General features: G+C 43.6%; 1 protein-coding gene across 1 annotated transcript in view; it reads left to right on the forward strand.

Annotated features, from left to right (window-relative positions):
• agbl1 (AGBL carboxypeptidase 1) overlaps nucleotides 1-17,739 on the forward strand; it is a 122,170-nt gene that overhangs the window by 16,611 nt on the left and 87,820 nt on the right. The window contains exons 10-12 of the mRNA XM_077596927.1: nucleotides 4,164-4,280; nucleotides 12,981-13,140; nucleotides 16,854-16,944. Coding sequence (XP_077453053.1) covers nucleotides 4,164-4,280; nucleotides 12,981-13,140; nucleotides 16,854-16,944 — 368 coding nt within the window. The remainder of the gene's footprint in view (nucleotides 1-4,163; nucleotides 4,281-12,980; nucleotides 13,141-16,853; nucleotides 16,945-17,739) is intronic.

The raw sequence follows: 17,739 nt of genomic DNA on the forward strand, positions 1-17,739 counted from the left end.
AACTCCAAACAGATGGACATGACCTGGATTTCAACCCAGGGCCCCAGAGCTGTGAGGCCGACACCCTAACCACTCGCGCCACCGGGCTGCCCTCGGTACAAAAAAATGAATGATTATATTTTAATTTTGAAGTATAAAAATTAAACTATTTTTCTAGTTTTATTTGAGCCGGGCCGAAAACTTGTGAAGGCTATGGGCGAGAATATACTGGGCCAGTCGGTGCTTGAGAAAAGTTAAATGTCAAACTATTATATTAAAATCTCTAAAATGATTCCGATCCTGTAATAAATCTAGAGTAAAATGGCACATGAGGAGGCATGCCTTCCCACGAGTCACCGCTTCTCTTGATGTTGGGTAGGGAGAGAAATACCATCTGTCAGTCACTTCCACGAGTAGCCAATGAGCACCCACCATGCCGACAGCGGCAGAGCTGATTTATGCCGCTTCCAGTTCACTTGCAAGGTCGGTTACAGTCCCGAACAACCGCTATTGCTGTTGGTGTTAGATTGCTGCCTCAATTCAATGTGTATAATGTAAAATACAGCAAGCACAATATCTGTTCTATCAGCTTTATGTGAAATACCCAAAATAAGTGTCAAATGTGTTTGAAGCATTATAAATAAATGCTGGTACACCTAAAAAAATCATTCATTCATTCATTTTCTGAACCGCTTTAGCCTCAAAAGGGTCGTGGGGTGCTCGAGCTTATACCAGTTGACTTCGGGCTGTTATCGGCTGGATTTGATCGAATTTAAGAGCATTTTGAACCGTTTGGTGAATGGACGTATATAGACGTTTTTCGCGACATCATCGCGACAGTTTACCGAGGAATTCACTTCCCTCGGCTCGGTTCTAATGTCCAAAGAGCTCCAGTATTTGAATTTAATCATTAAACGCTGTTTTCGGATGAATTTGACCCGATTGCTGTCATTTTACGGCTCGGTTCTGCTCCATCTGCCCGCCCAAGAGTGCTTATTCCCGGGCTGCCATGCCCACCCAAGAGTGCTTATTCCCGGGCTGCCATGCCCGCCCAAGAGTGCTTATTCCCGGGCTGCCATTGACGCTAGACTAATAAATTGAGTGATGAGCGGCAAAGGGAAATGAATCATTGATTTTTACTATGCTTTGGACAACGCCGGTGGCGGGCCGGATTAAAAATCCTAACGGGCCGTATATGGCCCGCGGGCCGAGGTTGAAAAACGTGTACACACGATCCGGGGGCGGGGCGAGCGCGCGAATCCCGTTTTGGCGAAACCTCCGTTCAGCCGAATGAACGTTCAGCGGAACGTACATTCGGCGACCTGTCCGTGTGTCAAACGTCCGTCGGCGAAACGTCTTTAGGCGAATCATCCGGTCACGCGTATGTATACATATCTAACTATGTGTATGTATGTATATGTATATGTATATGTACATATACATATATATATATATATATATATATATATATATATATATATATATATATATATATATATATAGAGAGAGAGAGAGAGAGAGAGAGAGAGATTGTTGGAGTGATTTAATTAAGTATATCTATTAATGAACCTAACATGTATATATATATATATATATAGAGAGAGAGAGAGAGATTGTTGGAGTGATTTAATTAAGTATATCTATTAATGAACCTAACATGTATATATATATATATATATATATAGAGAGAGAGAGAGAGAGATTGTTGGAGTGATTTAATTAAGTATATCTATTAATGAACCTAACATGTATATATATATATATATATATATATATAGAGAGAGAGAGAGAGAGAGATTGTTGGAGTGATTTAATTAAGTATATCTATTAATGAACCTAACATGTATATATATATATATATATATATATATATATATATATATATATATATATATATATATATAAACAACGAATTGGAACAAATTAATTTGTTTTTAGTTCATTTCAATGGGAAACGTTTGCTCGAGTTACGAAAAGCTCAACATACGATCTCAGTCCCGGAACAGATTAAGATCGTATGTCGAGGTACCACTGTATTGGATTGGATAACTTTATTCATCCCGTATCGGGAAATTTCATTGTGACAGTAGCAGAAGGTGATTAGACATAACAACAAAGCAAAATCACAAAGTACAAAGCAAATCAAAGTAAATGGAATCATTAAGAATCACCAAATCAAATCATTAAGACAGAAAAGCAGAAAAAACAAAACGAGCAAGAGTGGACGGAGCTACCGCCGCCGGCTGCCACTTGAACGGCACCATCTTGGTTGCGGTAGCTAAAACGGATAGACTCAAAAAGACGTTGTAAAGTTGGACAAAAAATGACACCACACACAGGAAGTCTTCCACAAGATGGGGAACTTCTGCAGACTGTGCCCGAGGTAGAGAATATGCAGAGTCACTCTTCCAAGCTTATGCACACAGTTCCTCAGTAGTCTGGAGCTGAAGACAACAGCAGCAGAGCAGGACTCCGCTTCCGGCCTGGTTTGCGCCGACAGCTCTTCCATCTTATCCCATTATGGAATGGTTGGTCAGAAGCGTTGCTTCTTCTCCCGGCACTTTTGTCCAGCTCCGAATTTCCAGCGCAATTGAGGTGTTGCTCCTTCTGCTGCGTATTGTATCAGCTAGTCCCATGTGTATGACAGCGTAGGCATGGCTGATGGTTCCAACAAAGAAGTGGCAGAAAGAAGCCAGGCTAACAGAACAAAGAAATTTGCAAAAACATTAAAGTAAAAAGTATAATGTACAAAGTAAAGTAAAAAGGAATGTATTAAGAAATATTAAAATGTAATTTAAAAAAAAGATAGAAGGACTGTAAAACACGAAAAACAAATAAGAGTGGACAGAGCTACTGCCACTGGCTTCCGCGTGACGGCGCCATCTTGGGAAAAATATATATATTAGCAACACGCTTATTTATTTATTTATATATTTATTTATTTATTAACTTATTTATTACCTATGTATTAATGTATTTTCCTGTATCTGCATTCTCACCCTCTTGCTACTGTGACAATGAAATTTTCCGAATGCGGGCTGAATAAAGTTATCCAATCCAAACAAATGATTATAACAATATATTTGAGAGAAAAAAGAATGTCATTCATCAAAAACTGTCTAACACATCTTAATATCTGAACATTTAAATATGTAAACTAAAGTGCAATCACATTTGTAAATGAAGATCTGGTTTTTGAAAGGTAAATTAACTAATCTACTGTGATTAAACAACAAAATTGCATCAACTCAAGTCCTTCACCTAGGAGGACCTAATCTAGACTAATTTCTTGGCCACTTTTTGTATCTGACTACTTATGCTGACTACATATCCAATTTGACTATTTGACATGTTGACTATCTTTTATGTTGACTACCCTTTTATTTATTTTGTATTCATTGATTAATTATGTGTCCACTTCATGGGGGAGCTTTAAATCTAGTTACACTTGTATTTAACAATAAAGGCATTCAATTGAATTCAATTGAATTCAATTAACCCTCAGTGTTTAGCATTCACGTTAAAGGTATCTGGTGTCATCTAGTGTTGTAAATGGGCGCAATGTCTTGACCCCGATTTTTAGACGACCGAAACTTTTTCAGTCTTATGTCAATGCAAAAAAAACATCTTAGGGCCACACAACTGCACTAAAACAGAACATTTCTGGATGACTCAATTACAATGGATTTTTTTCACATCTGAAAACCACACAATTACATAAAAATTACAGTGCTGTATTATATAAATGTGAAGAAATGCTGAGGTGCGACCCAGCGGTCGAGTGGTTAGTGCCTCATCTTCACAGTTCTGGGGTGGAGGATTCGATCCCAGGTGGGTCCTCACTGTGTGTAGTTTGCATGTTCCTCCCAGGCTTGTGTGGGATTTCTCTAGGTACTGCGGTTACCTCTCACATTCCAAAAAATTAAGGATTGGCTCGTTAAACACTCTAAGTTGCCCCTAGGTATCAGTGTGAGCGTGAATGGTTGTCCGTCTCCTTGTGCCCAGTGATTGGCTGGACACCAATTCAGGGTGTCCCCCGCCTGGTACCCAAAATCAGATGGGATAGGCTCCAAGCACACCCCGCGACCCTTGTGAGGATAAACGGTTCAGAAAATGAATGGATGAATGAAATGCTGAGGTGCTATGAACACAATATCTAAAATATCGAATGTTTCTTCTTGCAGGATGATGACTTGGAGACTGACCTGAACAAACTCTGTCTTCGTCCTGCTCCTGAGAGACCCAAAGAGCTACTGTTACAGTACAGCCGCCTCTGTCCTGAACTTGCAAATGACTTCCTGGTACTGTTTAAAACACAGAGACATCTGGTGTTGTGCAGTTACTGTGTGTCTTGAATGAGTTCGATTATGATGTAGATTTTATGATTTGGCATTTATATCTCGCCACACTTGATTCAATTATTCGAACCAAGTCAAGATTTTCAATCTCTAAAATAACAATATGCGACAATTCAGAATTAACATATACTTGACTCAGAATACAATTATAGTTGAATGCAAAAAATGCAGAAATCCATCTAAATCACTACATATGAAAAGGGCTACGTTATGTGGAAACCATTCATCCAGTAATCCAGATCATTTGATATCAATTTTCTGTCCATCTAAATATCAAACGAACAGATAAAACATACATGCTAATGCTGCCATCTGTAATTCTTATTGTCAAATTGCTTTGTAAATCCCTCAGTTTTTTGCCCAACTTGAAAAAGGCCCCAGACTTCCTGACGCATGAACAACTAAAAGTCTTCCTCAATTTTTACAGTTTATTGTAGTTTAGGGTGATAGGAAGGTGATTAGGTAGAAAACTGTAAAAAAGGGAAAAAAGAAACATGTGACATTATCCTAAATTCAAGCTAGTAAGTAGATCAAAGTATTAATCTTGAGTTTACAAGTCACATCTTAAATTAACTACAGGCAGGCAGTAAGGTGTTCAAAGTGATAAAGTAGAAGAGAATAAGTTAGCTGATTGAATAAGCCAAACACTAATATTCACTTTGCGAAGACTGATGAGTAATCCAAAGTTAAAGAAAAACACAAAGAATACAACTTGTGGTTGAATGAAACAAACTGAGTGATAATCAAGTGGAATTCAAGTGGTACCTAGTCAGTTACCTATCAGTTGCGTATGACCGGGAACTGAAGGGTTTCTTGCAAGCCTTTTGCTCTGTTTGTGATTCACTAGGGCTCGGCTCTTTTATCTTATATACTGTCTGTGACCTCATGCAGGAAGTGTAGAAAGTTTCGCCTAATTGGGGTTTTTCTGCCCCCTGTTGGTCTGGAGGGGGCAGGCGTGTCTTCCACTTAGTTGACTTGACACCTCCCACTTGTTGAGCGGGAGACTTTTTGCACCGGTGAATCGTAATATAACATAAACAAATTTAAATGAACTTGGATTATGATGCAGACACACAAATACGTTTAATCTAAACTTACACTAAACTTAATTCTAATTTTATTTTACATTATTGTACCTTCTCCTGGCAAGGTTGGCTGTTTGCCCCGCCTCCACCCTCACTTTGACTATTGATTGGCTGTTTGCTGTTGTATTCCCTTCAAAATATTCCAAAAATGATGCACACAAATGTCCTCACAATACGATAACGAACGACCACTTGTCAACGAGAAGTAGTCTTGAATTAGCGATCGCTCCGCCAACGGGAGCTAACAGGCTAAGGGGGGAAAAACACAGAAAAAATGCAATGCTCCGCCCAGTGCTCGCAGAGACATTACAAAGAGGGAGTTGCGACCAGAGACATTACACAAGGGAGTTGCGACCAGAGATATTACACGAGGAGTTGAAGAGCCAGTGCCCCTGATGTTCTTATGAGCAGCCAACGAGAAGTAATATATACCTCGTGTTCGCGATCGCACCGGCATTCGCGCTGAGTGACGGAAAAAAACACTGAAAAAAATGCAACGCTCCGCCCAGTGCTTGTAGATATCTGTTATACACGACAGTGCGCTACAATGATAAACAGCCTCTCATGTCTTGGCCACCTGGCTTTCTCGTATCTCGAAATTTTTCTCGTATCTAGAGATAACTATTTGCTCGAAATTTTACTCGTATCTCGAAATGCTTGTATGTCGGGGTGCTCGTATGTCGAGGTACCACTGTACAGCCAACCTGTTGAGGGTAGTGTCTTGAAAAGATGCACCCTCTTGGGCTGCAAGGAGGAGGTCTCTCTGCAAATCTTCATACTCGCTCAGTGTAAGTACAGCTTGTTTGGTTCTGGACTTTATATCCTCCGGTGAAAGTCTCTCCCACTTTGGCTTAGTTGTGGTTTTTTTTCCAATACCCTTTTCCATTTTGTTGCAGCTTTCCATAGCCAGGCCATGACCCTGATCAACTTGATTAGGCTGCTGAATTTACTGACATCGATCAGTTCTTTCACTGCAGATCCAGCTGGAATTCTTAGGGTTTGAGGCTCAGGCACTTTTCCGCCTGCGGCGCCTCGTAGGACATTCTGATCTCTTCCGTTTATGCAATGGGTCAGATTACTTGTTCCGGCAGATGGCACATCACTTGTATTTCTCATCATGTGCGATCTGGTCTGTACTGCTGTGAAGGATTTTCTTTGGAGTTTGTTAACTCCTTCAGACAGACAGCACCACATATTTCAGCTTTCACTGGTTCTCTCTTCTGGTCAAGTGGTGTGAGTTTTGCCTTGGACTCGATGAGTCTGACTTCGATGCCTGTTGCGGTTTCCCATCTGAGGTACACCACTGCTCCATAACTCTAGATAACGTATTCTGGGAGGGCGTCCGCGCCGGCCCGTGACGAGGTGGGGAAGTGAGCGGTCCGGAGGACGTCCGCGCCGGCCCGAGACGAGGCGTGGGAGTGGTTGGTCCGGCGGACGTCCCGTCGGCCAGTGACAAGGCATCGGAGTGGCTGGTCCGGCGGGCGTCCACGCCGGCATTTGGCGAGGAGTGGGAGTGTCCGGTCTGGCGGGTGTTCGCGCCGGCCCTTTAAATGATGGCCGAGCGCCATGCCCTTAAGAGACACCAGAATCTTAGAAAAGCCGCCGACCCCCTTGTCCAGGGGGCCTGGAGAGTCGCCGCCGCCGACACCCTTGTCCAGGGGACCTGGAGAGTCTCCGCCGCCAACCCCCTTGTCCAGGGGGCCCAGAGAGTCGCCGCCACCAACCCCCTCGTTCAGGGGGCCTGGAGAGTCGCCGCCGCCGACCCCCTCGTCCAGGGGGCCCGGAGAGTCGCCACCGCTTATGGGCGGGCAGGAACCAGGTGGGCAGGAACCAGGCGGGCATGAACCAGGCAGGTAGGAACCAGGCGGCAGGAACCAGGCGGGCAGGAATTAGGCAGGCAGGAACCAGGCGGGCCACCCAGCACAAAAAATGGTTTGTGGCTTCGGCACGGGGATGACCCGTGGGCCAGCCGGCACAGGGACGCTGGTTCGTGGCTTAGTCATGGGTGCGACAGGTGGGCCAGCCGGCACGAAGAATCTGGTGTGCGGCATCGGCACAGGTGCGACTGGCGGGCCAGCCGGCACGGGGAATATTGTGCGTGGCTTCGGCACAGGTGCGACTGGCAGGTGAGCCGGCATGGAGAATATTGTGCGTGGCTTCGGCACAGGTGCGACTAGCGGTCCAGCCGAAGGGGGAATATTGTGCGTGGCTTCGGCACGGGGATGCGGGAAGCTTGGACGGGCGAGGTCGAGCGAGGAGCTTGGATGGGCGAGGTCGAGCGAGGAGCTTGGACGGGCGAGGTTGAGCGAGGAGCTTGGATGGGCGAGGCCGAGCGAGGAGCTTGGATGGGCGAGGCCGAGCGAGGAGCTTGGAGGGGCGAAGCCGGGCGAGGAGCTCATTCACGGGCTCAAGTGTCCAGCTCCTCCTTCCGCTTCTCCCTACGGCACGGCGCTCACTGCCTCCTCCGGGAGGACGTCGCAACACGCCGGCCCCCATGTGGCGGCCCATCGTAGAAGGCCAGCCGACATGGGAAAAAACCTCGCTGCTGGGCCTCTCCACAAAGACAAGATGGGTGGTGATCGAAACTCCTACCTGAGCCTCCCTGCTGGCCACCATTTGGTGGTCCATTGTAGATGTCTAGCCGACACGGCGAATCCTGGTCGGAGTAATCCAGGTCAGAGTAAACGGAGAAGAAGTCGGGGCCAAGGTCCTCCGGGGATGTATCGATGTCCGAATCGGCTGAGGGAATCACAGCCCGAGTCCGAATCTCCAGCCCACAAATCAATTGGCTCCAGACCATCCTCACAATCAGAAAAATCTGAGTCCAAACAGTGATAGCTTGGGCGTTCAACGGGAGCGATGGAGGCTGAGGATTCTCCCTCCATTAAGGAAAAGAATAGCTGGAGTTCAAATCCAGATAACTCGGGCGATGAACAGGCTGCGACGGAATTCGGGTATTCTCACTTAGTTGTGCGAGTAGCCAGGAGCGACGGCGTGAGCGATGGGGCGGGTTATCGGTGGAGTATGAGCTGGGTGGCTGGCGTCAGCAAGAGCGTCGGTGGCTTCCCGCCGGGTCCATGTGGTCTGATCGTTCTGTTACATCCTCGGCAAGGCGAGGTACGAGAAATTAGGACCCAATCGCGGGAAAGCAGGCAAGGACGAGGGAAATAGTGCTCATAACCAAAACAATAACTTATAGCGGCATCTTACAAAATAACAAAGACTTAGGAATCAAAACACAAAACCAAACCGGCCTAGGGAAAACACGGGGGATCGAGGAACGAGGTAACGTGGATACATGGCATTGGAATTTAGGCAGACGATCCGACAATGAATTTATAATCAGTGGGGTTTAAATAGACACAACAGGAACTAATTTTGAATCAGGTACAGCTGCGCAAGTCCAACGGCAAGTCAGGAGGGACAAACAACAGTAGGGAAAAGGTAAAGGGAAAAACAATAACAGGCTACTCCTAACAATTCATCTTTTAGGTGAGTAAGCATGGGCAGCTTTGCAGTCTCTCTCATGGCCAGCTGTGCAATGGATCCTGCTGGACGGTCGCTAATGTTGACTCTGGTGATGGCATACTCTTCAAGATCACCGTCTTCAGTGTCTCTCCAAAGAAATCTGCGTAGATACATTTCTAGTTCTTCCAACCACACTGAGTTTTACATCTTCTTGATGTCTCCAAGTGCTGCATAGAGTCCTCTTCTGAATCTGAGTAGCACTGCTCAAATTGGATTGAGGACGTCTGGTCCTTTCAGTAGGATATCGTTCATGCTAAGTCCCTTGAACTTCTGGCTGCTGTTCCAGACTAGACGCACAGGTGTAGTGGCGGAGTGGGGGTTTGGTGCTACCAAGTGGCTAACGTACCATACTGGGCCCTTCCAGTTGGTTATCATTTCTTTGGTGAGTTTCCTTGCTGCTCCTCTCTCCACCATTTCATGGACCTGAGCTGCGTATGTCACTTTCCACTCTGGTTCTTTCTTGAGTTGCTTTTGTGTTCTCAGAAAGGTGGCTTCTACTCCGCTTCATTGTCTGTAACAGTACTTCTGGTTTCGGCTCTAAATTCCTCATTTGCTCTCAGTTCTTGGTATTTCACAGCTGTGGCTCTCATGGACCGTGCAAAGTGCGTTTTGGATATGTGGGCTGCCAAACTCATTTCCTGGAAGAAGTCTGGGTGCGTACCATCAATTCTTTTTCCCAGTGGTCCGTCCCATAAGACAAGGTCTCCGATCACTTTCACCCTCTGTGGTGCAAGACGTCCTTACCGATGATTGATGAGTAGTTCGATCTGCTCTGGTCTGTGCAGGTCCTCCAAGATGGCATCTGGGAAGAGCCTTTTCAGTTCTTCAGGTTTGATAGTTTTCTGTACTTTGGCTATTTCTTCTAAGCCATAAGAGTGAGTTCATGGACTCTTTCAGTCCCCGTGGGTGTCTTGATTCTCACTCGAAGTCGATACCTTTTTGTCTTTGTCTAAGGGAGTTCCCCCAACGCCATGGACAAACAGAGTGATCTCACTTCTGAGGTTGAGTCTCTTGGCAGCGCTGTGGTTAATGTCATTCGTGTCAGACGAGCGATCAATCAGCGTTCCGGTCTTCTTGGCTGTAACTTCGAGGAGTATAAGGATCACTGGGAGTTCCTCCCATGCACTCTGCTCCATGTCTGCAGACTTGTCAGTGCAGGGTGAGCTCGCCGAAACATTGGTAAAGACTCTCTTGCATTTTTCTGCAATGTCTGAGGACAGTTCAGACACAAACTGCTGTTGTCCTTCTGTCAATTTATGCCTCCCCAAATTGGGTCTCTTTCTTTTGTCTTCTCCAGTATTTTTAGCGTTTCCTTTCTGACACAGGAAGAAGTGATAGTCTCCATTGCAATTCAGTTTTTTACATAAGTAAGTGTCCGTGCATTTGCTTTCCTCTTCGTGACACTCTAGGCACTTTTTGAAGGCTCCCAGCCTTTCAACGGCACTCAACTTGTCTTCTGGTTTCAGGCCTTTGAACGTTTTGCAGAAGAAAAGCTTTTCTTTGTGCCCCTCATCTCCCAAAATGACGCTTCCCCCTTTGCTCGTGGACTTAGTTGAGGCATATTTCTTGGGTTCAGCTGACTTTTTCTCAGACCTTAGACATGCTTTAAGCTGCTCGACCCTCTCCAAGACCGCTTCTTTCGCTTTCAGGTACCTGAGGAGGTTGTCGAAGTGGTTGTCTGGATTGACTCCGTTGATTGCGTTAGTCATGAAGACTAGCCAGTCTCTCAGTATTGTTTCTGGTAATCTGCTCTCTAATGAGCTGAATACGAGCGGATTCTTGCTGGCTCCATGTTGCCGAGTTCTATAAGGTCAATGTGGGCCTTTTCAATCGTTTGGATCATATCAATCATTTTCCTGGGTTGGTCCGATCTCAGATGGGGGACTTTCTCTAGGTATCTAACGATCTTCGCTATGGTTGTTTTGTTTCCAAATCTGTTTCCCAGTACCCTGTGTATGTCCCCTGCGGTCTAATAGGTAAACAGGCTTAGGTCTCAGCAGATATCCTCGTCCACGCTTTCAAGGAGTTGGAGCTTTCGGCTTCAACCAATCCAGTTGGCTCACATTGTTTCTGAAGACTTTGCCCTTTAGTGCTGTCAGAACTTTCACTTCGGCTTTGTTTATTGGGGACACAGAGATTGCCTGGGTTATTTCACAAGCTAACACTGCATCTTTTACTACAAAAGACAGCTCATCTTCCCCGTACATGGTCCAGAGGTAGGACTGCACTATTTGCTCTACTTCGGTTATCTTGGCGTTGCAATCCGCTATGATTTTCGCTAAATCCTCCTCTTGCTGCTTATCTAATATCACCTTTCCATCTATATTGTTATCTCCCAGGTCAGCTCGTAGTTCATAGTTGCTATTGGTTATCTCCACTTCTTGTGCCAGTGAACTGAGTGCTACACTCCTGTTGTAACTCTGGCTTTGTTAGATCTTTAGCCTTTTTACCTAGGTAGTTGGCCTGATTGAGGAAAGCACTCTTTGCCGAGGCCCTCTCTTGCTTCAGCAGCTCAATTGTTTTACCAGTGGCTTCTTTCACCATACGTGCAGTTGTTCTTTGTGATGACTGCTTTGGCTTCTACTCAAGGCTTTTAATCCTTTGTCTTTGATGCCACAGTAGTTTTCAACTGTCAAGTTGCTTTGTAATTCCTCAGTTTTATGCCCCAACTTGAAAAAGGCCCCGGTCTTCCTAACAAATGAACAACTCAAAGTCTTCCTCTATTTTTTACAGTTTATTGTAGTTTAGGGTGATAGGAAGGTGATTGGGTTGAAAACCTTAAAAAAAGGGGAAAGAAAGAAACACGTGACATTATCCTAAATACAAGCTACTGAGTAAGTATTAATCTTGAGTTTAGAAGTCACATCTTAAAATAACTACAGGCATGCAGTAAGGTGTTCAAAGTGATAGAGAAGAAGTGGATAAGTACATTAGCTGATTGAATAAGCCAAACACGAATATTCACTTTGCTAAAATGGATGAGTAATCCAAAGTTAAAGGAAAACAGAAAGAATACAACTCATACCTGTCAACCTCTGCCGATAACTGCCCTTATAAATGATTATGATTCCCCTTACAAACCCCCAAAAAACCTTACAAACACTGTACGACTCGTACGGTGTTTGTAAGGTTTTTTGGGGGTTTGTCAGGGGAATCATAATCATTTATAAGGGCAGTTATTGGCAGAGGTTGACAGGTATGCTATAGGTGCAAGTATAGTTCTACATAACTGGTTTTTCTCATCTCATCTTATTTTCTGAACCACCATCAGGACTCTGAACTTGCGTTAGCACGACACACAATCCCTTCTGTGTAATAACTTCGGGGTGTGCAATAACAATGTGCAATATCCTAGATTGTGCAATATTTTAGAATTTACCTTGCCAGGATGTGACTTTTTATTTTTTATATTACTTATTTATGTTTTTTTTTTTACTGAGAAAACACACTTTGTGGAGTAGGACCACCAATTTTGTTATACGCAGCTGTGTATGATGACAATAAAGGCTTTTGATTGATTGATTGACTTCATCGTCACTAGGGTCACGGGGGTGCTGGAGCCTATCCCAGATGACTTAGGGCAAGAGGCAGGGGTTACCCTAAATTGGTGGTCAGCCAATCGCAGGGCCCAAGGAGACAAACAACCATTAACGCTCACACTCATACCTAGGAGCAATTTAGAGTGTCCAATCAGCTTACCATACATGTCTTTGGAATGTGGGAGGAAACCGGAGTACTCGGAGAAAATCCACGCAGGCGCAGGGAGAACATCCAACAGAACTCCACACAGGTGGACCGACCTGGAATTGAAGCCAGGTCTCCCAATCTGAGGCGACGCGCTAACCACTCAGCCGCCAGGCCACCCAGTGTGTGTATAGGTTAATTAAAAAACGCAGTAGCGAGCAATATAATCAGCCATTTTGATTATTAGTACCCGATTTTCAGGTAATTTCTATGAACAAAACCAAAATTAAATTTTCTTCCATCTAGGGGCTATGAAACTAAATAATTAATATCTCTCCCCCACTAGGATGAGCTTGATTTGAGTTCACAAGAGAATTCATCATCTTCATCAGATGACGATGAAACTGAGAAATGCAACGGCGTCCCTCTTCACTCTATGAGGGGAAAAAAGAGTAATGAATCTATGTCCCGGACACAAATCGGCTCACAGAACGCAACAAAATCAGGTTAGGCTTTGATTACAGTTTGCGCATGACTTCCTTCATTCATTTTTGTACTGCTTATCCTCACGAGGGGTCACGGTGGTGCGAACTTTGGGCACCAGATGAGGGACATCCTGATTTGGTGGCCAGCCAATTGCAGCGCACAAAGAAACGAACAACCACTCATGCTGACACACATACATAGGGGCAATTTAGAGTGTTCAACCAGCCTAGCATGCATGTTTGGGGGATGTGGGTGGAAACATGCGCAAGCTCGGGGAGAACATGCAAACTCCACACAGGAATGTCGGAATTGACCAAGGATTGAACCCTCATTCTCAAAACTGTTAGGCAAATGCAGTAACCCCCCTGCACATATTTTTCTATTAAAAATGGCACATACTTTACAACAACCGTTTAATTGTTCTTTGCCACTAGACTGCTAAGAACATCATAACTGTTTTAAAAATGCAACAATCAACACAAACATCATTCTTTGTGTATCATCAATTGCAAAACTTCAATATGATTTTAGAATTTTTCCCATTAAATTCCCTGAAAAATTCCTGAAAAATGTTCATAGCACAGATTTATATCAACCCACAACAAAATTTGTATTTAGTAATATTATAATTATAATGTACTTCCCCTTTCTTGAGACACGTTTATTAAAATAATAAAACACATGACTATTTTTTTTCTTCACCAGTTCGTCATTGTGCATCAACCCAGAAGTACATTTATGCATGCAGGTTGATCATCAAATCCAAAGTACCATTCCTCAAAATGTCCCAAAATACATCTTAAAATAAAATCAATGAATTTAACAGCATGAGCTGAAAAAATGATCTTAAAATTTCCCCAATGTTTTACTCCTCTGTAGTGGAGACTTTTGGTTCTGTTAGTTGTCTATCCCAACACAATCATTTGAAAGGTAAAATGGATTGGCTGGTCAATATTAGTCAAATTTGCATCTGTAAATGAACTGAAACAAATAAAAAAAACTTCACAAGAAAAAAACCCTCTAATGCATTGTCAGCATTGTGTCTTTACCTCGTACCCATATAGCCATGTGCTCGTTTTCTGTTCTGGGGGATTTGAAGATAAACAGCGACAACAAAGAAAACTGAGAGTCTCAGGGTGTGTTCGGCACATCAGCAAAGGCTTTAATGAAACAAGCACAGCTGATTCGACATCTGACTAGTATATATATAGTAAGCCCTCAAGTTTCGTGGTTAAGGTAAACGAGACATGGCCGCGATAATTGAAAAAACACGAAGTAGGATCACCCCTATTATTACTACCATAATGGTACTCGCCTGAGTAAGCGTGGGATCGAAACATGTCAGGTAACAAAAAAAAAACCTAAAACATACCATTGCCTGTTAAAAAACGAATCAGGGGCCTTGTTCCTGTTTTTTTTAAAGCATGAGGACGGTCGAACTTGTTGATTAAGGCTGGCTTTATCATGAAGCCAGCCAGCAGCATCCCCACACATGAAGAGTGTCAGGCCATCGGTGAGAACCCTAGCACATTCAGTTATTTTTTGAATAAGAATGTCCAGGAAGACATCTTCTTCCAAAAAACTAGTCAGTATCTTTCTGGCCGGGGCTAGGTCGCAGGGCAGACCTCGCTCGCCGCCGGCATGCGCCACCGTAGCTCTGCTTTTCAGCCATGTTGTAGCTCTCGAACAGGGAGGCGGTGTCCTCACATCGTCCTCGGCTCGCTGTGGCTTCGTTCATCAACGAGGCCCTCGTTGGCCTCGACTTGCAGTGGCTTCCTTCAGCGACGGGGAGGCAGCGTGCCCACCTTGTCCTCGGCTCGCTGTGGCTTAGACGAAGCTGGATGCTTAGCAGGTATTGTCAGCAGCGATGTAAAATCCAAACAAAGCTGGGATTGACTCAAACTATTCTTTCTCCATAATGTATAATGTACGTGATGCGAAATGCAATCTGCTGGAATCAAGAAAAGGCTTGGCGGCGTGATTCTCAGCTATTTATAGTTTTCGGAGCACCCATTCTTCCACTGTGGGTTTGGCCTCTTCTTCAGTGCTTAGAACCAACCATTTCAGCGCCGAAGAAAGGTGCCCTGACTTCCACAATTTTTCATCTGTCTTCCAGTTGCAAGTTTCAGCTGAGATTTTTTTTATATACTTCCGAAAAAATCTGCAATGTATTGAAGCGGCGAAAGTTTAAGCCGCGAAATGAAGAAGGATCACAGTGCGTTTTTGCGCCGATACAAAAATAGTAGTACACAAGTAAAATTATCAATAAATGTATTTATTAAATGTTACAGTGATAGGCATCTGAAAATACTGTACTCTATTATTATTAATATGTAATCTATAAATTTTTAAAAAAGGAAATACTTAAGTACTTTACTCACAGTGAAAATAGTTCCTCCCCGCTTGATTGAAAAAAAAACGGATTATTGGTGTTTTAGTCCAAGTTCTCTTCGTAAGATTCGTGAGGTATTGGATCATCGATGGAATCTTCAGGAGATGCCATAGGGGGGCTTTTCAAGGAGGAGCTTCTGCGAGAGGTTTTCGTCGCACAAGGAAGTTAGTGATGGGGAGTTGTGACCGCTGTTTCTTTATTTGTATAAGGACATAACATTGTCAAGACGATAGCCAGATTTAATGGGTCCTATCAATAAGATGCCATTCAAAAAGTTTGCCTACCCCTGGTATAGACAAACTTGCCTCTTTTATTAAAAAGAAGACAAAGCAAATTCACAGATTGTGTGAAGAAGAAGAAGCCACTCTTCATCTTTTGTCTTCCGCTTGTGAGTTTCAGTGTGACATTTGGAAATTTGATGATTTTTTTAAAATTAGGATACTTAAAAACAGTGTTTTTTTATCGCTCAAGTGCTTGAGAAAAAAAAACGGAATTATCCTGCTCATGGTATCTGGTACCAAGGCCAGAGCTAGAATGACCCACGCTCCTCCCCATCTCAAGCTTGAGACAACCAGAGGTCCAAAAGAAGAATTATGAGTCCTAAGATACAATGTTAAATCTCCAGAACAAAGGTGCATTGTGCTGAAATGTAGCTGCAAATATTAGGCATTAAAATATAAGTGTGAATACATCCATATCTTGAGTTATAATACAAACAAGATACATGATCAGTGTGAGTAAAGTCGGGGTTATAGTAGACTAGTGCAGGGGTGGCGAACACGCGGCACTCGAGCCCCATGCGGCTCCCGGCAAAAAATGAATGTGGCTCTTTGTTTCTTATCACATTTTATATATATTGTGCCTCTTTGCCTCGTTTCACGTTCCTCTTATTTTTATTCTGCTTTAAAAAACACTCAGATTCATCAGGGCCCATTAAAATGCCGCTTCTAACGTAAGGTGTGGATCTTTGACTCTCACTGTTTAAAATTTTGGCTCTTCGTGTCTAGTAACTTGTTCGTCACACATGGACCAGAGAAAGTTTGAATTTGAATAGGTAACAAATAATTCCTTCCTGTATGAAGTTTGCATGTTCTCCCCGGGCTAGTGGTTAGCATGTCCACATCAAAGTACTCAGATCAGAAGGTTTAATCCCAGGTGGATTCCGACCTTCTGGTCTGGAACATGTTCTTCGCATCTCTGTAGGAATTTTTTCCAGGTTCGTATGAGTGGCATGGAAAATTAGCCTATTATTTATTCTAAAATTGTATTCCATGAAACTTTGTTTATTTAATGAATTACCTTTAACTGTTAACATTGTATATTTTGTCTATGACCATCAAGGTGTTTGCCTTTTAAAAGCAAAGGATTTCTATAGTCACCCTGATATCCTTAACACCTGCTCTGAAGTTGGAAGGAAGGTGAGAGAGAGAAGGTAAGCTGTAAATCATTGTTACTTGAGCTTTCATTGAGCCTTTTACTTGTTTGTACCCTGGGGCAATTGTAACTGTGTTTTTATGCATTTTTTTTTACAAATGAGCTTCATATAAAGAAGACAGTGCTGGCAGAGATATTTTAACATTGAAACACAAGATTATTGCTTAACACATCATTTTCAGTTTGTTTTAGAGACTCCATTCTCATCCCACCATGCGCCCTTTACGCTCTCAAATGAAGCCACTAAAGGGCCCCGGGCAAGCACTCATTAGCCCTTGTCAACCAGCACTCAGTGGACCTTAATTGCATAGAATGTTTCTTTCTGCACACATTGAACTTGTGCTGCCGAACTGTGCTTCTCTGCAATAAATTGATTCGACTTCACTGCGGCATCCATTAAAAATAACTATTTTTACATCTAAGATAATAGGATAACAAATCAAAAATATATAAAGGCTAACGTCAGACCTAAAATTAGAAGTGTCCATTTAGGGATGAATTTAAAGCCGAAAAGTAAACGACTTGGGGCCGCCAGGCGGGTGAGTGCTTAGCGCATATGCCTCACAGTTCTGGGGTCATGGGTTCAAATCTAGGTCAGTCCACCTGTGTGGAGTTTGCATGTTCTCCCAGGCCTGTGTGGGTTTCCTCCGGCTACTCCGGTTTCCTCTCACATTCCAAAGACATGCATGGTATGCTGGTTGGACACTAAATTGCCCCCAGGTGAGTGTGAGTGTGAATGTTGTCTTTCTCCTCATGCCCTGCGATCGGATGGCCACCGATTGAGGCTGTCCCC

The sequence above is a fragment of the Stigmatopora argus genome, chromosome 3 (assembly GCF_051989625.1).
Source record: "Stigmatopora argus isolate UIUO_Sarg chromosome 3, RoL_Sarg_1.0, whole genome shotgun sequence".
NCBI lineage: Eukaryota > Metazoa > Chordata > Actinopteri > Syngnathiformes > Syngnathidae > Stigmatopora > Stigmatopora argus.